Here is a 24,616-nt window from a genome sequence, read left to right on the forward strand (position 1 = left end):
CATGGTTTTAGGCACTGTCATGCTATTAGCATACATACACAGATTTGTCTCTCTCTCATATATATCATCATCACTATTCAACGTCCGCTTTCCATGCTAGCATGGGTTGGACGATTTGACTGGGGACTGGCGAACCAGATGGTTACACCAGACTCCAATCTGATCTGGCAGAGTTTCTACAGCTGGGTGCCCTTCCTGACGCCAACAACCACTCCGTGAGTGTAGTGGGTGCTTTTTACGTGCCACCTGCACAGGAGTCAGTCCAATGTTTTGTTCACATGCCACTAGCACGAGTACCAGTAAGGCAAAGCTGGAAACGATCGCGCTCAAATGGCAGTGATCACGCTCGGATGGTGCTGTTAGCGCTCCACTGGCACGGGTGCCAGTCATATAGATATATATATATATATATATATATATATATATATATATATATATATATATATATATATATATATATAGATATATATATATGGTGGTGCAAAAGTAGGTATACAGTCAAGAAAAAAGATAATACATACAATACTCATTTACTGTTTATCAAAAAAAGAAAGTCACAATTAAAGTAGTATTATAGTTATGTTAAATGACACTAAAAGTATCAAAATTGAGGCTAATTTAATGAGCTAATAATTTTAATGAATTATTATAACTGATGTGATACTTACTGTATACCTACTTTTGCACACCCTTGTACATATATATATATGTGTGTGTGTGTAGAGAGAGAGAGAGAGAGAGATAAATATGTGTGTGTGTGTGTATTATATATGTATACATACGTACACACACGTGTATAAGCTTACTGTAATTTCCCAAGTTTGAACCAGAACAGTCTTCAAATAATAGGTATCATAGATATACATGCTTCAATGAAGATTTTTTATAACTTACTTTTTCTATAAGTAACGTGCATCTTTGTCTTTCATATGTAATTCTGAACTTTAAACAAGAGCTGCCAACTATTTCTGTGGAGTGATCCAGACACTGAAAAGAATTTTTGTGTTCACTATTCCTGTACACTTGCCACATACAAAGTCTTTATTCACTTTTAGTCTGCTTGAGATCCTGGTTTACTTTTTGTAAACCCATAGTTCATATAATGTACACCATGATGAGATCCTACTATAGACTTTCAGTATAATATGCGCAGCCTTTTTCCTGATGGAAACATGCATTTGTCATCTTTACTTTTTGCAAAAAGTTTACTCTTGAGATCTCTAAACTTTAAGTTTTATTTCTTCATTTAGAATCTCTTCTTTAAGTTTTTCATAAGCTCTACAATAAGTAGGTCATCCTCATTGCTTAACATCTGCTTTCCATGCTGGCATGGATTGGATGGTTTGACATAGAGCTGTCCAGACTCCAACTGTCAGTTTTGACATGGCTTCTACAGCTGGATGCCCTTCCTAACACCAACAACTTAATAGTGTGTTGGGTGCTTTTTATGTGCCATGGGTGCACATTAATGCAGCACTGGCACAGATACTTTTTAAGTGGCACCGGCACCTGAAAAGACAAACCTGAACCTGTGGAAGACAGTGATTTCACTTAGCTTGACATGTCTTACCAAGTACAGCAAATCACGACCTCTCCTGGTCCTTTGTCATTTCCTCAGTGAGACCCAGCATCTGAAGATCCTTTCTCACCACTTTGTCCTACGTTTACCCCTTCCACAAGTACCCTCCATAATTAGAGCTCAGCATTTCTTTATCCGGCTCTCTTCATCCATATGCATCACATGACCAAACCAGTGTCGTCTTCTCTCTTGCACACATCTGATGCCTCTTATGCCCAGATTTCCTAAATCATTTACACTCTGTCATGCATGCATACTGACATTATCCATCCAGCAGAGCATGCTAGCTTCATTTCTTTCAAGCTATCACAAGCCCTCTGTAGTCAAAACCTCATGTTTCACTGCCATGTAGCATAGCTGTACATACACAGCCATCATACAATGCCTTTCACTCAGAGGGCAAGGCCCTTAGTTACCAACAAAAGTAAAAGCTCTCTTCACCCATCCCATTCTTATCCTAGCAACTACACTTTCCGATTTTCCTCCCCCACTGCTAACTTGGTCTCCTAGGTAACAGAAGCTACCGACTACTTCTAATAATCCACCTGAGCATTTGAGGGAGACTATTGTCTGCATATTTTTAGTGCTTATTGTACCAGCACATTTGCCCAGTATATAATAGTTCCAATTGGTATCTGGTCTTAAACTCTTCTGTTGTAGCATGAAATACTGTAATAAATAAGAGGGGGATTGAAAAATCAAACCCTGATGAAAACCGACTGGCATGCTGAATTCCTCACAGAACTCTTTGCCAACTGCATTTCTGTACATGGCTTACACAGTTCTCACAAGTCATTCATATATACAGTTTTCTTAAAGACACCCTTTCCAGACCACATATCAACTAATGCCTGACAGAGGCTTACTCTGAGCTAAAAACTTGTTAAAGTTAGCTCACTATGAATAGAACATCAATAGTACTTTGACTCAGTACCATTTCCAAATTGCATCTCATCTAAATTGATTCTCTTAACTGTGCAAAATACTATTTCTGTAACTTGGTCCATTAGTTTGATGCTATTTTCTACAGTATCTCCTGTACCCTGTAGTTGATGATCATATTGCTAACCAATCCCTGATTGAGACAGCTCCCTGTATTACCTGGTTGACAATGCAAATGGTCAGCCTGAACCCTATTCCACCAGACATTTTCAGCATCTAAGCAACTGTATCTGTTTGATTTGTTGCTTTCCCCATCGTCTTACTCTTAATGGCCATGATCAACTGGTACTTATCTTATTGACCGACCATGAAAGGATGAAAGAAAAAGTCGACCTTGGCGTAGTTTGAACTCAGAGTATAAAGATGGACAAAATATCTAATGTAAGCATTTTGTCAAGTGTGTTTACGATTCTGCCAGTTCGCAGCCTTCAATAATTTTTTTTTTTTTTTAATCAGTTTAAAATACGGAGTCTGAATTTTTGGTTTAAACCCTAGGGGAGAAAGATATCGTAAAACATCAATACATCAGACTGACAAACAAATGAGGAGGGTATGAGGTGGTTATGAGATGTGCTAAAAATAACAGCTAAATAGCCCTTAAATCACGCGGCAAAATTTTTTGTTTACGTTTTGCTTTTTATGTGAACGTTTGCATTCCAGTACATAGAATACAGATTCACAAAACTTTTCTGAAAATTCCTAAAAATAAAAAAGTTATATGAGATGCGTAAAGCAGAATTTCGCCAAATCTTTACAAGTATTATCATGCAACGTTTGTAAAGTACCTCCCTATCCTCACCCACTCCAACAATCATTCGAGCTAAACTCCTATTTTAATGTGCGATTCAACCGAGAGTAAAATTTGTAGCTAAAAAATTAAGGAATCGACACAAAAAATGAAACGTATTAAAAACCTGGGAGTTGTGTACTTTATGTCCTTTAGTTGTATACTAACCTCATATAATGTATAAATTATTAGTGAAATTTTTTGGTATGTGATTAGCTGGTGTTTTTAGTACATCTCACGACCACCTGATATCTTCCTTGTTTCTTTGTCTGACATGTATTGATGTTTAATGAAATGATGATGCACCGAACGGTAGTCTATTGCTAGGGCTTAAGCAAAAAATTCGGATTTGTAAGACTGGAATTTTTGATTTGGAGGGAGGGATAAGAATTTTTATTTTTTTATTTTTTTATAATTGTAATGATTTCCGTGTGTCGAACACAAATTCGTAAACACTATCTGGAAATTCCCCAAAATAAAAAGAGTTCCGAAGCGTTACATGGGGTGCTTAAACCAGAATTCCATTTAACAGCAGCTGTTTTTGAATTCGAAGTAAAAAAATTTTAATTCTATTACAAGGAATACTATGCTTTGTATTATAAAATTTTCAGAATATATATATATATATATTTAAGAGTAAACAAAAATATATTTCGTTGTTTGCCTTTCTGTATCAGACTTTTCTATTTCCTTATTTTTACTTTCAAAATGTTACTTCCAGTTAAAAAGCATGTTAAAATAAGAGTTCGTTTCATTTAGTTAATCGCTTATTCTGGTTCTTCGTTTCGAAACTAATATCCATCTTTCCAACAAGTACCGAAATCGTTTTACTTATGACAATTCATAATCAAGCGAATCGTAAAATCGAATTTTAATTTAAATATACCCTTATTTCTGACATTATTTCATCCACAAGCGTTAAAACTAAGAAATTCTATATAAATTATAACATTCGAAGGGCACTGTTTATAGGAATATAAACACATTCGGCGATCTTTCGATATACCGTAATTTAGCCACACATTCTAATACCTCACCGCTGATACTTTAGTTCAGGACGAAAGCCAAAACTGACCTGGGAGGGAATGCAACTGAATAGCCACAAGTCGGAAATGTGTATAGAAATACAAGTTTTACATCTTATATTAAATAAAACATCCATAACAAATATCACGCAGAGACTAAGAGGAGGAAACCAAGTAAATGCGGAGGAGAATTTGTAAGAACACCGTAATATACAACATTGCTTGAAACAACAAAAAATAATAAATGAAAAATCAAAGATAAAAATACATGTGGAAAAAAAATAGTCTACAAGACATTTATAACATTCAACAAATAATGACCGATTTATAATCCATCGTAAAGTCTCAAGTAAGAAAGTATTTTCCCCACAGCCATTTGAGCACGTGGATCTGGTTGTTAATTGTAAATGTTATCACTAGAAATTAAAGGAGTCAAGTAATTGTGGATTGTATTAAAATAGTGAAAATCAGAAGGCAAATGTTAAGTGTATTATTAGCGTATCGTGGAATGATAGAAATATTCAGTTCATATTTTTCACGTCTTCTAACCACGATACACGCCATTTGAATTTTCACTACATATAAATTACTCTTTCTGACAAAATGTTTAAACTGTAGGGTGTAAGATATATATATATATATACATATATATGGGTTTTAGTTTGTTTCTGGCTCTATGTCCAGAAGCCTAAGTCGCCGTGAAGTTTCACTGGCCACAATTAAGTTGGTGTTGTCCAAGGAATGCGATTCCTGGGAGATGGCTGCGTTATAACCATCTTTCGAGGTGAACTGAACAAAACCAAATCCACGACTCATACCAGTTTTTCGATTGAACATCACATTGCTATTACGAACGCCACCAAACTTGGAGAAGTAGTCTTTCAGTTGGTGTTTGCCCACAGTCCAAGGCAAATTGCCGACAAATAAACGTAAGTGCTTAACACTAGACATGTTTCAAGACCTTTTAACAAGTCCTTGAAAAGGTTACAAGCACCGGTTTCCTGAATTATTTCCCCTTTAGCAAAAAAGCTCGCATCATATTTCAGGCGGAGTAATTCATTGGGCAATCATTGGTCAAATTTTTATATTATGATTATCTTTATTTATGGGACCCGTAGAAATTCTACTGAACGTAAAAGATTAAGAGAAGCTTTGTAAGAAAGATAGGATGATTTGCATTCCTATTTTGCCAAGTTATTTCACTTCTAGTCACAATAATATATTATATGATTTTAAAATTTCACTCCTAAGCATATATTTCTCTTTCTCTCTACTTCTTCAACAAACTTTTTAACCATGTACTTCCCCTTCTCATATTTAACATTTCTCTCTTCTCTTCAGCTCTCACTTCCACTGACCACGAGTAACAGCATAATGCATCGGCTGGCTATCTGCTCTCTCACTCACTCTCACTTTCCTCCTTCATATCTCTAACAAACTAAAGTGTAAAGTGGGAACGAACAGCTCGAAGAATTATGTTATATATTTAGTTCAATAAAAAACAATACTTTTCACTATCAACAACCACTACCATCATCATCATCACTATAGTTTACAGTAACAAAGCTCATTTCATTTCAGTTCAGTTTAGCTGTTTACTTATATCTACTTTTTGTTGCTGTCAATGCATGTATCTCTCCTTTGACAATATAAACGCTATCTCTCTCCTTTTCTCTCAATGTAACTGCTTCCCCTGTTCTTCTCTCTCTATCTGCCTTTCTTTAACTTCACCACCAGAACATCACCCTCTGCATAAATATTGTATCCTAAACATATCTCTCCCTCCTTTTTCTCTCAGCCATGCCATTTTTTTCACTTAGACAAGTGAAACTAGTGTCCACAGAAGCTTTAAGAAGGTCCACGAGTAAAAATGTGTAATTTGTGGGTCCGTGATACATAGTAAGGGGTCCATGAGAAAATGTTTTGAATATAAATAATATGTATAACAATAATATAGTAACTATATAATAATAATAATAACAGTAAAAAAACGAATATGTAATATAAATAAATGCCACTTTCTTTACGATCACAGCGTATGACAGCTCTAGAGATGCACATATGTGTCACAATCCCCGCCAGTTTTCATGCTTTCATATGTCATTTATAACATTTTAATACACTGTAAATGTATTTTCATGTTCATGAACACATATGTTAAGCATTTATTAGCAATATTTTTGCAACATTGTCGAAACAAAGGATAATTAGGATCGGTAGGTAGTAATAGGAGTCTTTCTTTTCGCCCTTTCAAAGCCTAGCCAGGCTCATGGGCCCGGTTTCCCGGTTTCTATGGCGTATGTGCCCCACCCCCCAAAAAAAAACTGGACGGGACACCATCGCAGCATTACTCAAGAAACAGGAAGAAAGAGTGAGAGAAGAGAAAGTTGGAGCCTCGCTCAATAAACACACACAACGCCCGCGAGTCCGCTGCCCTAACCACTGGGTCATTGCGCCTCCACAGTAATAGGAGTACAAAATGATAATAAAGTGTATAGTCAGCCGGCATTGGTGCTTCATTCTCTACCGCTATTCTGCTGACACTTCCTTTTGACATACGTAGTTCACTATTTCCAAGATCAATATTATATGGAAAGTATTTATTTACCTGGTTCCCAGAGATCTAGCTTCCATCTCACGTTTTATTTCTCCAGCTGTTTTTGCACTAAAAAGTCTACCCTTTAGCTATAAAATGGAAAAGAAAATGGACAAATTAAATTAAAGAAAATTGAGTAATATAATATAAGGGTAACATAAAGAAGTTCTATTCTCAGCCATATTATTATCATTATTATTACTACTACTACTACTATTGTTCGGGTAGGTTAGGTTATTTGGGATTAATAATATTTTCTTCAGATTATTTTACCCATGGATCACGCAAAGAGAAAACATGGACAGAGGAGATCTTCATCTGGCTTTATCAAAATTGGAACCAGATATTCAAGCACTAGCATCAAAACATCAGACACAAGGATCTCATTTAGTTTCTAATGATATCCCTGTGCCTGATCTCATATGTTATCTAATGATATCAGTCTATTAACAATTGATCTTATTAGTTTCTCATTGATATCCTTGTAACTTGTAAGATTTTCAATAAATATATCATTCTAATGATTAAAAAATTATACAGTTCCATTTTTTTTAATGCTAATATCGTAATTGAAATTTTATTTTATGATTTTTTTCTTATTGCATAAAATTTGTAAGATGTTTATAAAGAAATTTTTCGATGTAGTTTCAAAACAAGTTTTGTTTATTAGGAGAGGTAGCTGTATTGAAATTTTGAAGATTTGTGTTTGGAATTTATGTTATGAATATAACAAAATTGTTTTATTGTCAGTTTTTACTAACCTATGAATATTTTATTTCAAAAATTTACATGGTGTGTGTGTGTGTTTGTGTGTCTGTGTTTGTCCCCCCACCAACATCGCTTGACAGCCGATGCTGATGTGTTTACGTCCCCGTAACTTCGCGATTCGGCAAAAGAGACTGATAGAATAAGTACTAGGCTTACAAAGAATAAGTCCTGGGATAGATTTGCTCGACTAAAGGCGGTGCTCCAGCATGGTCGCAGTCAAAAGACTGAAACAAGTAAAGAAAAGAGAGTATGTGCATATACGGGGTCCACAGATGATTCTGAAGGGAAACCCTGGCTTCGACCATAAAACATTTAATTTGCCTTTCACTAATTTTAATGATAATATTACATAAAAAAGCCAGTTTTTATAGAATAAAACATTAAAGAGAAGTATTTAATCATGTTCTTATACAAGACACATAACTCTACTTTTCAATGGTTTGTGAAAAAAAAAAGAATGAGTTGAGCATCAAACACAAAATACCTGTAGAACTTGCAGTGATTTATTCTGCGTTTAAACCTACTAATGTTGACTTGGCCTTCAAGCTTTCTAGGAGTAATTAAATAAGTGCCTAAGTACTGGACCAATTCAATCAATGTGAATGGAATTATATTAGAAAAATGCCAGCCAAAATACCTCGTTGGATTTAGCCATGTCCTTTTATATTCTGCTTTGCTTTTCATATATCTGGAGTTGATAAAAATGAAATACTAATTAAATTCTGCTGTTGATTTAATCGACTGCCCCCCCCCCTCCAAAATATTTGTTGTCTTTCGTTGTTTCTAATTTAGGCACAAGGCCAGCATTTTAAAGGGGTGGTCAGTCGACTATACCAACCCCTGTACTTGATTGACACTTTACTTTTGTAGCGAGACCAATTTCTATTATGGCATATTGGAGTCAACTAGTCTTTTATAGGCTCCACACGTTAATCTGTAATGATTGGTCGTTTTGACCTATCATTTGAGTTTGAAACATTGGTTGTGTCTTGTACTTTGATTCAAGTATTGTGCGTCAAGTACACATTGTGTGTAATACATTCTAAAACAACTAACCTGAATCTATTCTGGAGCCTATCTCTGTCTACATATTGAGTTAACAAGACATATAAAACAGAGGGGTGAAAGATTTTCATGAAGGGGAGTCATGTTATTTTCCTGCCTTTTATAACGAAGCACCTGCAACCAACGACGGTCAGAGCTGAATTATCCAAACAATAGATAAACTGTACACCCACCACAATCCGTGATGTGTTTATTTTGTCCACCTTGTTATTCAGCAGAGGAATAAAGTCTCGCTGTTATTTTAAAGTTTGTTTCTTGTATTATTTCCACGAGTGAAGACGCAACGCATGTTATCTAATGGTATGCAAGATTCCGTAGTAAATCAAGGGAGACTTTATACTTACACGCTAAACTTTTAACAACTCCGGAAGGATGAAATATAAATTTGAGCTCCGTGGAAAATGAACTCAGAACGTAAAATCCAGATCAAATATAGCGTAGTATTTTGTGTGAGGCTCGAATGAGTCAATATACCAATTTGTTGTTGGCACTCCGTCGCTTACGACGTCGAGGTTTCCAGTTGATCCGATCAACGGAACAGCCTGCTCGTGAAATTAACGTGCAAGTGGCTGAGCACTCCACAGACACGTGCACCCTTAACGTAGTTCTTATTGACATTATTAAGAGAGTCACAATTCTGTGTCGCTTTTCTTTTACATTACTGAGACAGAGATGCAGGTTTGCAACTGAACAGAAAATGATACTTGTGATGGAGTCCCATATCTGCAGACCTTGGTTCTCGTAATCTCAGCTGAGAACCCCGTGTTCTAGTCGATAGACTGACAGATAAATACTTTTAGTTAATTATCAAAGATATTACGTTACAAAGTGGAGGCGCAATGGTTCAGTGGTTATGGCAGCGGACTCGCGGTTTCGATTCCCAGACCCGGCGTTGTGAGTGTTTATTGAGCGAAAACACCTAAAGCTCCACGAGGCTCCGGCAGGGAAGTTGTTTTACACCTATTACACTAATTTTTTTTTCGTTTTTGAGCTCGGGTCAAACGTTTTAGTTTAACCCAATAAATTTTGATTTCAAAATCGAAATCAAAACGGAAATTATAGTTGTGGCTAATGGTAGTGCCACTGACTGGCTCTCATGCTGGTGGCACGCAATAAGCACTATTCATGCGTGAGTTGTCAGTGCCGCCTGACTGGCTCCCGTGCCGGTGGAACATAAAAAGGACCCACTACACTCTCAGAGTAGTTAGTGTTTTAGAGGGAGAATTATAGTCATATGAAAAAAAAAAAAAAAAGCATATATATATCTTTATGTTTTAATTGTTTCGGTCATTGGACTGCAGCCATAACTGGGATACTGCCTTGAAGGTTTTACTCAAACGAATGAGCCTGGGTACATATTTTTGAGTGTGCTACTTATTTTAGCGGTATCTTATGTCAAACAGCTAGGCTACAGGGGCATAAGCAAACCATCATCAGTTGTCAAGCAGTGGAGAAGGACAAACACAGAGACACACATACACACACACATATACATAGTTACTCTGATGCTTCTGCTAAATGTTAATAAAATATACACACTCATATATATACTTGTGTTTTAAGTCCTATTTTTCTCATTTGCCTCACCAAACCCGTGTGTTTGTGTGTGTATAATAAGATTCTACACAGTAGTTTCTATTTACCAAATCTACGGGAGCCAGTCAGGTGGCACTGACAACTCACGCATGAATAGTGCTTATTGCGTGCCGCCAGCATGAGAGCCAGTCAGTGGCACTACCAGTCTAAGGCTATAATAGAAGAGACTTGCTCAAGGCACCATGCAGAGAGACTAAACCTAGAAACACATGGTTGTAAAGTGTACTTCTTAGCCACACAGCCATGCCTGTTGAAAATGAAGAATACCACTTGTATTTTAAAATATATCTTTATTAAAAGATTATCTCACATTATTTCAGAATTATTCCACAGATGTCAGACATTCTTCATTTTAGTCACCAGTTCGACCCTGGTATTGCAGGCAGAGCAGTTGATGTCTTTCTTAACCACATCCCACATATAGTAATCCATGGGATTACATTCAAGGGAATTAGGTGACCGGAAATTGGGGGTGGTGAAGTTGTAGAAATTCTCTGACAATCAGAGAAACACTGACCTAGAATATTAAATGCTAAAAAACCAAGTTATTCTTTTACTGTTTCAGCCATTATACTGTGCTCATGCTGGGTCGCTACCTTCAAGGATATACAGGGTGTTCAGGCTAAATTTGACAGTTTGCATAAAAGGTAAAGAAAACATATCTCATTCGAAAATAAAAGTATTTTAAAAAGTCAAAAAGATCAATCACAAAGATCTATCAACTAGATTATGGCTGGGAGATAACAGTTTATTCAAAGTAACAACTCTCAGCTTCTACCATGGCCTCAAGATGGCTCTGGAGGCTTATACATGCATTCCTCATTGTGTCTCTGGGAAGATCTTTGAATACACCTTCATTTTAGCCATCAGCTTGACCTTGGTATTGCAGGCAGAATAGTTGGTGTATTTCTTAACCACATCCCACATATTGTAGTCCATGGGATTACATTCAGGGGAATTAGGTGGCCAGAAATTGGCAGTGGTGGAGTTGTAGAAATTCTCTGACAATCAGAGGCATGGCAAAGAGCTGAATTCTGCTGTCACATATGTGACCTTCAAGCAGCAACCCTCTCCAGCCAGAGTTTGACCACAGTTTTCAGCAGCTTCACATAGCTGTCTGAATTGAACCCAAGGCCTAGTTTAAAGATGTGAGGTGGCATGGTATCATCATCACTGGAAACACACTTAATGATTAAGGCAGTTTGGGAGAATTTAGTTTTCATGATGTCCATGTCAAGTCTTACAGCCGTTACAGTGTTCACAAAGCATGGAACAACAGTTGTGATGCTGGCATTTTGATACCCAGTGCAAATCATCGTGATACAGGTAACTCTTTTCCAATATCCTGATGGCTTTTACTCCTCCGAGTCAGCTAACTTTTTCTTGACTTCAGTCTTTATGCTTTCCAATGCTGCTGTCTATTCACCAATACATCAAACTGTACCTGCAAAAAGGAGACATAAAAAAATCATGAAATTTAGCCCAAACACCCTACGGTTGATTATATTAACACTCTGAACCCAGTACTTCTTTGCTACAGATACAACAACAACAGTATAAGTACTGGTATTGAGTCATTTAACAAACCCAACAAGGCAGTATTCTGGCATGACTACAGTTCAATGACAGAAACTAATAAAATAGTAAAAGAATAACTAAATAAATACATTAAAAAAATAATAAAAGAAACAAAATCCCTTGAAGCTTTTATAATACATTTATTTGAATTTTTGATAAAGAAATTTGAAATCTTTACAAATGATGTGATGGTAAAAGTGTCAAATCTATGGCAACAAAATTTACAAATTGGGAAGAAAAAAAGATCAACAATTATTGAACATCACAATTCGTTTTCAGTTTTGGGAATAGAATTTTTTTTTCTTTTTTTTTTTTTGTTCAGGACAAAATAAAAGTTGTAAATATTTGCTTTTTTTTTTAACTTGAAAGTGATTTTTCTGTTCTTTAGATGCTACTGTTGAAGTTTAGTGGGTATTGGTCTGAAATTATTGATTGGGGATTTATTAAGTCAATTAGATTTTTGCTATACTATGAAGATGATGTAGTTATATTTCTATAAAATCATAGTCCTTCAATGTCTCTGTCGTATTAGTTCTGTTGTGCTTCAGCTTTGTACATAATTGTTCATATTTTATTAGACATACCCACTCAAGTTTAAATCTCTTTAGCATTACTAAGTGTATTCTATATGGAGAATATCTGATTCTCATCTAGCAGCTATATTTTATTAGATACGTATGTGTTTGTGTGCACATGTGTATAGGCTTGTTTTGTGTGTGTGTGTGTGTATTCACTTATGTATATTGTACTTGTTATTGCAATGATTGAGTTTTGTACACAATATGTACTTATCCCCAAAATACAATTTTTTCATAAGTTGTCTAGCTTGACAACCAATATATTTGTGCTTTTATCCTTTCTTCTTCATTATATGCAATAAATTATAAAATATATAATTAGATTCCATATATGAAATTATTTAGTTTCCAAACAAGAACAAAAGGTTTTTAAATAAATGTAAATGTCAAAAAAAAAAAAAAAAAATGCACTTTTGTAATAATAAGTAATCTCTTGTATAGACACAAGCAAAATTTTGTAAAAGAAACCCCAAAGGGATGAAAGACAAGCCAGACTTGGCAGGATTTGAACTCAGAATATAGAGATAGAACTAAATACAATAAGGCATTTAGTCTAATTCTCTTCTATATTGTCAACTCACTGCTCTTGTAACAATGATTGAGTTTGAAAACTGAACTAAAATTATATCAAAGGTAACAGTTAAATTAATTGTAACAATAATAATAATAATAATCCTTTCTACTGGAAGCACAAGGCCTCAAATTTGGTGTAAGGGATTAAGTCAATTACATCGACCCCAGTGCGTAACTGGTACTTATTTAATTGACTCCAAAAGGATGAAAGGCAAAGTTGACCTCGGCAGAATAATAATAATAATAATAACATTTTAAAAGATTTGTTAGGTCTACAGACCACTGAACTGTATATTCAATGATGATGACTAGGAGATGTATTCAGTATCAGGAAACATGAGCCCAAAAATAGACACTAGTGTAGTGTCTCCTGATCAAAGAACTATACCATACATTCAAGGAGGGAAACGCTACCATGATGTCTTCAGTCCAGGGGAATACATAACCTAGGAGGGGTGAGGAAATTGTGTGATATTCTGAGAGTTATTTTGAACCCAAAGTTGAAAGTTAATGTGATGTATTTGAAAGAAAATAAAAAAAAACTTTCGTTGCTACTTTGTGGAATTAAAGTTAAATTTGCATAACAGGATGTTTAGAACAAGAAAGAAAAAAATGATACTTTCAAAAAAATAGTAGTTATATTATAATTAGAAACAAATAAATGAAACAAAATTCATTTACACAATTGTTTGTAATTTGCTTTTTATTCTTCAGAATTCAATATATATTAAAAAAAATTTTTTTTTTTTCAAATTTCTTTTATATCTCTTTCTTATAAATGAAAAAAAATAATAGTAATAATAATAACAACAATGAAACCATTGAGTATTTCAATTTTAAAATCTAAGCAAAATATTTGAAAATATCTGTATAAACAATTCTTTTTTATCCACAGAATAAGATAACTTTGTTTTGACTTTTCTATTCTCTTTAAGCCTTCTGTATCATATAAACTGGCCAGATTCTGCCCCTGTAGACAGGGTGAGTTGTTCAAATTGTTAATAGCAGGCCTTGTTGATATGTTACTTTTGGTAGCAGGACCTCTGCTTCCATTGAATCATACAGTATGTCTTGGTTTAGTGTTATAAGTTCATCATTTTTATATTAATACATTAAAATACTTAACGATAAATAAACGGCCCTTACTACAAATGCTAAACTTCTTGATAACATTCAACCCTGAATATCAATTTGATTAGAATTTCAGATTATTACTAATCAACAATATAGTAAAAAAAACAACAAAATGACCCATTAAAAATAAACATGCCTAACAGTCAAAGCCTACAAGCCACTTTCTTTCAGCTACAGTCAGAAACTGCAATACAAAGATAAAGCAATATGATCTACTAGTGGTTTACTTTTATTTTTATTTTATTTCATTTTATTTTATTCATTTATTAACAAAACATATTTCATTACTGATTTCATAAATCAGTAATGAAATCTTGAAGATTTTACTATGAGAATTATGGGGCATGGAGATTTAGATTAGAAAGCAGTAGAATAAACACCAGGAATAATGGGTACAGAAGAGAGAAGTCTTTCTAACTTATTTAAATATATGTCTCTACACACTCAACATATCTCAACCACAGTATAACTTAACAATGAATGCTAAAGCACGCCATATTGATTTATATTGTTGGTCCATAGATATTGTTGGTCCATAATTGTTGGTCCATAGATATTGTTGGTCCATAATTAGGGACTGAGGTTTAAGAGTGTGCTAGGAGATCAGATCTCCTAGCACACTCTTAAACCTCAGTCCCTAATTAACTAACTTAATTCTTACCTGGTTATATTTTCACAGCAATAGTAATATTATCTCTTTGTAAAAGTAATATTTACTGGTTATAAAAGAAGACAAAAGAAAACACATCCTATTATATTCTTTGGCATACACACTATACTATTATTGTAGTCATTTTCAGAAACAGATATACAATATGATGATGATACATCTTTGTACCAGATATTAAAAGGTACAAAACAACCTCCAGTCCCGTCTTAGAATGAATCCACCAGATTGTTTGCCTACCAGAGACATATATTTCTTTGGAAAATATGAGTTTTTAATGTCTGTTTAACTCAAAACAGATTCAATAATCATAATCATTATGGAAGTAGAAGTGTTGGATGTTGATTCCGTGTGCTAAATAACACGAGATGCTAACTTCTCACTTGAATTTATGATTCACTAAAGGTTTGATAACAGCAAGGAAAAAAATTAAACTTTTATCTTTTACTTATTTCAGTCATTCGACTGTGGCCATACTGGAGCAAAATATTCTCATTCAAAATCTAGAGTCCTTCTTTTCTCAGGAATATGCATAGGAAAAAAATCCTTTTTTTTTTTTTTCCGAGTAACAGAAAATTTTGTCAAATGTCTTTTATAATATCAACAATATTGATTTTAGAATCAATTTTAACAATAATATTATAAAAGAACCATAATAATAATCTCATTAAATTTTGATGGAAACAGAAAATTTATCTCTAATTAAAACATGAGCAAAGGACTAAAATGATTTAACATTTGAAGAATAAAGGGGGAAATAAAAAAGAATTTTAAAAAAAGGCGGGAGAAATAGACCAGCAAGCAAGCTAATTATCCAACATGGAAGGTGCTGAGTAGTGAGCGAAAATAAGGGTTAAAATCCCTGTTTTTGTTTATATCACAACTATTTAAACAAGGAATCATAGCTCCTTCTACTATAATAGTTTCTAGTTCTTTAGCTTCAGCACAACCATAATTTGTTTTAAAAAATGAATGGCATGGAATTGGATTAGATACAAGAATTGTATTTGAGAAAATATGAAAATACCAATATGTAAAAATAGTAAGAAACTTCTAACTATAAAGCAATTCATGTTCTATTGTTATTGGTGTTGCAGTTAGTGATGATGCTGTTGGTTTATTTAGAAATAATATTCTATAAAAAAATAATTGTGAACCAGGAATATATATATATATATTTATGCATTTTGAATGGCAATAATAGATGTGGTCAGCTCTATGAATGTGTAACTCTCTTACATCAAAAACTGAGCACTGACTGAGAGCCAAGTACAACATATAGCAACGTACTCTCTGTTTTAGTACCACTGGTAGAAAGTTGATTAGAGTAGTATACAGAGGTAACAGAGATAAATTGATTGACAGTAGAAGAAATTGATGTCAGAGCAATTATTTTCTGAGTTGTGACATAAATAATCTGCTATATTAATACTATGCATTTTCACATTTTTTGGTGCTATTTATAAGCATAATAAACTTATAAATATACAGCATTTATCTTATAAAACTATGTTGAAAAATTTTCTTTTAGTTTGTCACACTTGTATTTTAGTACCAACAACAGCAAATATAATTTAAAACAATTTTCCAAATCTAGGACTGCCTCAATATAATGTGATAGTGGTGAGATAAGAAAAGCTGGGAAGGCTCTGTCATGTATCTGGAATTATCAAAATATGAGGATAAATATACAAAAAGAAAAAAAAAATGCTGAAACTTCTCTGTACTTTAAAAAATTTTTTTTTTCCAGACTGACAGATATGTCACAAGTAACACCTACTTCCTTGTTATAAGGGTAACAAAGTATACTTCACTTGGAGCCAGCCCTGATTATATTCAGGAGAGTTTAGATTAATAATGTAATTATTAATGTCAGAATGCCAAGTAATTTTACAAGCATTTTTCTCAAAAACCTCTGTGTGTGTGTGTGTGTGTGTGTGTATGAGAGAGGGTGAGTGAGTGAGAGAGAGAGAGAGTTTATGGAAATAACTAAGGCTAGATGGAAATTCTTTCTTCTAAGAGTCAGGATGGGGCAAGCAAGGCCCATGAACCTTTCCAGAGCCTCTGAGACAGGTGGGAGGAAATTATTCTCAGACCAGAGCCTTGACTTAAATGTCAGCTACAAGCACCCAAGGTGGGGTTAAACTGGGTGACTGGTTAAGTCTACCAGCATAACAGCTGGTAATCAGTAATGGAAACACCAATTGAAGTAGAGAGTATTAAATAATTTCTAGATTTTGTCATGAAATAATAACATCTATATAATTTATCTATATATTAAATCTTTCTTTTTTCATGTTGTCAATAAGTGAATAAATCTACTATACAACATACCACCATTCATCTCGGTCAATCTTTCTTCTCTCTTCTGTGAAGCTCAACAACCCCCTAGTTCTGATCTTACTACTTCTTTTTGTATCTGTCCATGCATATTATTTACTTACTTATATATATATGGTGAAGTTATTGAGTTGAGATAAGTCCCTTTGTCACAAGAGAGAAGAAACTGTTTTGGAGATGTCCCTTCAAAATATCAGACGCCTCTCTTTTTCCCCCAGCCTAGAGTTTCTTACCACGAACTTCACTGCATAATCTTTACTGGTACCACCAGTCTCCTTGGGCTCTTGTTTTATCACCAATATATTTTAAAATCAAAGCACTACAGTTGTTTCTATCATGTCACATTCAACAAGATCTTCAGTCAAAATAGGTGACACAGTCGACAATGGGCAAAGGAAATTAGATGAATAGATATATAAAAAAAAACGTTTGTTTTATGTATTATATATTACGTACCACCATGGGAGATGTCTATTTTGTTTTACTCTCATTAATAAAGAATTATATATATATATATATATATATATATATATATACACACACACATACATACACAACTGTAGCAGTTTATAAGCTTTTAAATATTTCTATATGGACAGAGGTCAAGTGAATGCAAAAGATCAAGAGATCAATATACTTTTTCTACAAAAACTTAAGAAAAATTTCCAGCTTTCAACTGTAAATAATTTTCAATTAATGACAGTCGTTCTGTATCCAGAATATTATCAAATGAAATAATTCTACTTTGAAAACACATTTAGTGGACAAAAATACAATAAAATAAAATAGAAATATAATACCATAATTGACATATATATATATATATATATATTTTATATTTATTTTACAAAAATGAAAGAAACCCACAACAATGAGACACTAGACATGGTGTGAACGATGAAACATTTTTTTAGGCATTAATTACAGAAAATGAGAGTAAATTCAAATTTAAATAAAAATAAAAATAGTAAAAAATAATAGATTTTAAAATTTTGGTATAAAAAATTATCAATTTATCATCAAAATGATTAAAAGAAAAAATATTTAGTTGGTTTTTTTTTTTTTTCCCTCCTGCAATCATTCTTTTCCATGGAATGTTGTAAAATTTCTCTTTTTTATTGCATCATATTAGTAATATATGCAGTGTTTAATATCTAGGAATTGTGTATATCACATTCTTATGTATGATTGTGTGTGTGTGTGTGTGTGTGTGTGTGTGTGTGTGTGTGTGTGTGTGTGTGTGTGTGTGTGTGTGTGTGTGTGTATCAATTCTGGAATCTTTGTTATATATTCATTTGATTCCTTTATATTATCATTGTTAGTATCATCATTACAAATATTATTATTAGTTTTATTCTGTTTATTTGATTGGTCTGGAGGAAAGGACTGTGACTTTATGGGCCCTCTGAGACTGGTGAGATCGATGTAGTTAATGTTCTTGAACACTTGCAAGCCAATGGTTGCAACAAAAATATGGGTAGGGAGAAAGAATTCCAGAAGACCATGTTCTGGAGGGGAAGGACTGTTATCAATTATTATTATTATTATTATTATTATAATTACTATAATAACAACTGCAGTGATTATCAAAACTATATTTAATATAATCACTATTAATATAATGAATGCTACAATTATAACAATCATTACAAGTATAATTACTACTACCATCCATCATATCATTATCATGTTGTTCTGCTCGCAATGATTGGGAAATCAAAATTAAAAATTTCATAGTCTTTGCATTGAAAAAAAAAAAAGCCTGTTACCAACCTAAAAACTTCAGTTACATTGAACGCCTTGAATGTCCCTTCTCCTCACTCACTACTCTCTTTTCTCTCTCAATACCATTCTACCATTATGCCTCATTTAAAACCTAGACTTTCACCTTCTCCTTGCTGAGTTTTGTACACTACAACCTATATCTAGGAAACGAACAAAAAGGCTTGATAAGGTTTAGATTTAGGTATAAATCATTGCAAAAAAAGGTTTACAAAAGCCCGATATAGAGTGGAGATTTAATATCATGATGATGATAAATCTTAATGTATTTTATTCATCCATCTTATGTGTACTTTATTTTATGTGTTTCAACATACTAGGTATAACAGAGCTACATTATGAACACTTGTATTATATAACCAACAATACTTCTATAATATAGCTATGAGCAATTTTATTTTATAGCCATGAACACTTCTATTATATAGTCACAAACACTTGTATTATAGAGCCATGCACACTGATATTATATAGCTTTGAACACTTGAATTATATAGTCATGAATGCTTTTATTATATAGACATGAACACTTCTGTTACACAGTCATAAACACTGCTTTTACATATCACAGGCTGAAAGTTAGAGGACTTGAACTCAGTCCTTTAAATTAATAAATCAATCACTAATTACATAGTCATTTCACTTCTAGCAACAATAAGTTATCCCTATACATGGAATCTATTTTTATCCGAGCCAGTGATGTCAAAGCTTTTATGCCTTTAATAATCCTCTCACTGGAGTATCCCGAGTATAAATGTATTTTAGTTTTATTTAGATAAATGCTTAGAGATAATTTTTTTATAACATGATAGTGCAAGGAAATTTTTTGTTTGCTCCTTTTCATTTTCCTTTTTTTTTTTTTTGTATATCTAAAAACCTACCATATGTCATAAATTTACCATCACTAATCTAAGGGAACTAAATCAGAGAGATCTATACTTGGCATGAGTGGTGTGTCATGCTGTATGAACCGAAACGCATTCTTTCAGCTGGCAGTTTGATTTCCCATTAACAAGATCATCTAAAAATTTTCCTTCTAATAGCTAACCACCAATCAGTAGAGGTAGCCACCATATCATAACACATTCTTTTATGGTGATTTAAAAAAAAAAAAAAGTAAATTTATTTGTGGAATGTTTAAATAATCAATATTTGAAGAAGAATATTGTGAAGATTTATTATTGCTGATGTCCTTCAAATATATTTTCAAATTTCTTGCTTGTTCTTTCATTTTGCATAGTAAGATAGGTAACAAAACTCTTCTTTAGTACAATTCAACTCAGCACTTTTTCTTTGTTCACTTGTTCATTCATTTTGCTTACTGAGGTTTTACAAATATCCTTATACACTCAGCAACTGTTTCATATCACTCCAAGGGGAAGATTTTAGTCTCACTTTAATTCATAGCAGGATTTTTTTAGTCTTACATATTTAGGTATTTTATTTTATATGTGAATGTTTACTATTATTATTATCATTTTGTATGTGTTTTGTAAAAGAATGAAGTAGACGCAGAATTTTACTGTTTCATTAGTTGTATTTCAGGGTAATCTATTAAGTTCTGTTATGCCATAATCAACAAAAAAAAACTTGAATTTTGCTCAAACATACGAATATTACTGCCAAAGGCTTTACATTCTCGTGTGTGTGTGTGTGTGTGTGTGTGTGTGTGTGTGTGTGTGTGTGTGTGTGTTTACATTTATATTAGTGCATAAACATTGATATCTCAATAATAAATATATCCTTTTGTCAAAAACTGTTAGCCCAATTAATATATATATACACAGGATTATTAAAAAAGAATGAACCAATTTCATTATGCAATATTTTAATAAGGAAAAGCAATAGAAAACTCCAGCTGATTCCCAAGTATTTACTCACCATCAACTTTTATTTCCAGTCTTACAATTGTTCAATGTGGCCACCACTAGAGAATTCCTCCCAGACACGTATCAGCATATCATGATCCACTGAGTACTTTTATGGCTGTCTGGTTTGAATGCTTTATCGAATTTTTTCCATTTCACTTTCTATATCAATATCTTCTGGAATCACCTCAAGGAAAGCAAATTTATTCTTTGGTTCCATAATGAACTTTTTTTTTGATATGGAATTTTCTATTGCTTTTCCTTATTAAAACATTGTGTAATCAAATCAGTTCATTCTTTTTGAATAACCCTGTATATATATATATATATATATATATATATATATATATGTGTGTGTGTATATATATATATATATATATATATATATATATATATGTGTAAATATATATATATATATATATATATATATATATATATATGTGTAAATATATATATATATATATATATATATATATATATATATATGTGTGTGTAAATATATATATATATATATATATATATATATATATATATATATATATATATATATATATATATATATATGTGTGTGTAAATATATATATATATATATATATATATATATGTGTGTATATATATATATACATGTATATGTATATATATATATACATGTATATGTATATATGTATATACACATATATATATATATATGTGTGTACACATACACACACATATATATTTATGAATACACACACACAAATAACATTTGACAACTTAGTAACAAGTGAACCCAAAAAGTCATCTTTTATTAATGTTTACAAACCAAAATGCACTGATTAAGTACTAATGCTGTCTTCAGACTTTACACCCATTTATTATTGGTATTGCTGGTAACTTATTTTATAACCTTCTCCAAAAACGAAATGATAAGTTGGCATCTATGGTTTTGAACTCAAAATCTCAGAGCCCCAAGTTACACACCATACGCTGGCATGCAAATTTAGTACTCTTCCAAACAAATTTGTGCATGTTTGTACGTGCACACACATGTGTGCAATCCTTGTGCTTGTATGTATACATACGTGTGTAAATATATATATAATAAATTTAGTTTTGATTGTAACTTCAAGTTTCACCTGATATCTAATTCAACAAAGCTGAAAGAGTTGTCAGTTGGAAGTCATAATTAAAATTAATTTCATGATAAATTTTATGCTACTTTTAGTATTGGGTCTGCCACATCCATCAGTAAATGGTCTGTTGTTATTCTTAAAATTCCTTTAAAATAACAACTAAATAATTAACACACACAGATACACACACACATATATATATATATTTGTAATATTATTGTACATGCACATACATGTGAAAATGTGTGAAATGCTGATGGAGAGTAAAGGTAAAAAGTAAACAAACTTCTACAGACAATACATGACAAGTATAGCTTTATAGACAGAAAATCACACAATATAGAACATTTTCTAAATGTATTTTTTTTTTAGTTTTATTTATTATTATTATTATCATTTTTACTTTACTGAGAAGAGTCAAGATTTTTTTTTTTTTTTAAATTTGAATAAATATCGTGGTAAATATACATAACGTGTGCTACATTTTGAGCAGCTTTGTTAAAATTAGGAGTTGCTTTTTGTCATAAATCTCCTTTCTGTTTATTTTAAAACAGAAAGGAACAAAAAAAAAACTGACGATAACATAGTGGTTTGACTTGTTTTGCTGTACAAAACTTTTTGTTTTTATCCAGCATCATTAGCAGCACAAGTGAAACATAATTTACAGAGTAACTTACCAACACACCACAACACTCACAACAAAAATAATGATATTAATCAGTAACAATAAATCATTTATTATGTAGGCACAAGGTCATAAATTATAAGGAAGGGAACAGCTGCTTAAATCAACCCAGTTCCTCACTGGTACTTATTTTTATCGACAATCCACCACTGGAAGGGTGAAAGGCAAAGTTGACCTTGGTGTGATTTGATCTCTGAATCTATAGGAACGTAACAAATACTGCCACTGCCCCAACTTAATAATAGTAACAGATAATAACAGCAAAAACATCTATAACAATAAATAGGCTCTAAGCCAGAGATCTGGAAGGTGGGGTAGTTGTCAGTTATATTGTCCCCCAGTTCTTGACTGGTACTTTATTTTATCAACCCCAGAAGGATGAAAGGAAAAGTTCACCTAGCTGGGATTTGATCTCAAGATCTATAAGGACATAACTAAATACTACCACCACACCACTTCAATAATAACAGCGACCGATAATAAATTACACTAATAAGGATAACAGTTTCAATATAGGCATAAGGCCAAACATTTTGGGATAGAAGAAACAGTTGATTAAATGAAATCTAGTACTTAGGTACTTATTTTATTTACTCTAGAAAGATTAAAGGCAAAGTTGGCCCTGGCAGGATTTGAACTCAAAATGTAGAGTGACACAACAAAATACCAGACGGTATGTTGTTCAAAAGCTCTATTGATTCCACCACTTCGCCCTTATAACTCCTTTCCGTAAGCCCAAGCACAAAATGTACTCACAAACGTGGATGGCGATGAGACAAACTGAGATGAAATAAAATAGAGCTCAAAATATTTTCTTTAAAAAAAAAACGAAAAAAATTACTAATAATAATACGGTACATTAAAAATTAAACATAAATTAAGAAACGGGGCTAAGAAAACAAATAGTGACAAAAATAATTATGTAAAGCACCTCTTTTATTTTTACATACTGTCTAAGAACATGCATCCTTCATCTTCGAAGCGATGTAGAAGCTGCTGAGTTCGTTCTTTTTCATCAACCTGAAGTAGAAAAAGAAAGGAAAAAAGATGTAGAAATAACGTATATATATATATATATATATATAAGGTGAAACCCTGCCAAAAATTTAATGGTTGAGCAGCAAAGATTTTGAGTTTGTGTCAGTTTGACAATGGAGACTTTGCTCATGACAGGGCTTCATCATGGTCATTTGCCTTGTTCCATACATGTAATGAATTTTTATCCCATATTCTTTATTTACTTTAATCAAACTTTCTCTATCTCTCTCTCTCTCTCTCTCTCTCTCTCATTGATAGGAATAAATTACAATAATAATTACAATAATAATGGATATTAGCGTCAAATCTCTCTCTTAAATTTAAATTTAAAACTTTGGATATATAAACAAGGAGAACGATCCCTAAGGAGTCTAATTTAGACTTTTTTGCAGTGAAATCTCCTGCTATATTGGTAACGATTACATAGTTTTCTATGAAAAAGTATAATACAAATAATAAAGGAGTATATGCATATATAAGTACATGTATGTACATACCTACATCTACATGTATATATAGATGCATATCTGGGTACAGGACGTTGCAAAAAAACGTGGACAAAATGATAAACAGAGTACAGAAAACACACAGGCCACATAGAAAACATTTCCTTCATCAGCTGCCACCATTCTAAAACTAAGCGTTTCGAAGATTTAGGGCAGGATGCATCGTTAGAATGGCTCTTCCCACGGACCACAAATTAAATTTGTATATATATATATATATATATATATATATATATAATTAGGATAAAATCATTATTTAATGATTTATCAGTGGCTAGCATACCAAAAATACCACAATAGTTAATTTATATTAAGATTATAATAAGGGTGCTGAATGATTACAACACCAGTCTGCTAGAAATAGACCTCAAATGGTCTATGAACCACTTAGATTATA

The 24,616-nt window shown here is 32.8% G+C and overlaps 1 protein-coding gene and 1 long non-coding RNA gene across 3 annotated transcripts in view; both read right to left on the reverse strand.

Annotated features, from left to right (window-relative positions):
• The window catches only part of LOC149131696 (uncharacterized), a 23,143-nt gene extending 13,286 nt beyond the window's left edge, over positions 1–9,857 (reverse strand). Inside the window, exons 1-2 of the long non-coding RNA XR_016237672.1 lie at positions 9,107–9,857; positions 6,942–7,018 (exon numbers count right to left, since the gene is read on the reverse strand). This is a non-coding gene — a long non-coding RNA (uncharacterized LOC149131696). The remainder of the gene's footprint in view (positions 1–6,941; positions 7,019–9,106) is intronic.
• Positions 9,858–11,085: 1,228 nt separating this feature from the next.
• The window catches only part of LOC106877959 (vesicle-fusing ATPase), a 63,962-nt gene continuing 50,431 nt past the window's right edge, over positions 11,086–24,616 (reverse strand). The window contains exons 22-23 of one of the 2 annotated variants that reach the window (XM_052975029.2): positions 23,607–23,695; positions 11,086–11,802 (exon numbers count right to left, since the gene is read on the reverse strand). In XM_052975029.2, the coding sequence (XP_052830989.2) occupies positions 23,618–23,695 (78 nt within the window). In that variant the 3' untranslated portion in view covers positions 11,086–11,802; positions 23,607–23,617. Of the gene's footprint in view, positions 11,803–22,283; positions 23,696–24,616 lie in introns of those variants that run through there. The other variant, XM_052975028.2, reaches the window with a different exon arrangement.

The sequence above is a fragment of the Octopus bimaculoides genome, chromosome 20 (genome assembly GCF_046866305.1).
Source record: "Octopus bimaculoides isolate indiv1 chromosome 20, ASM4686630v1, whole genome shotgun sequence".
NCBI classification, from domain to species: Eukaryota; Metazoa; Mollusca; class Cephalopoda; order Octopoda; family Octopodidae; genus Octopus; species Octopus bimaculoides.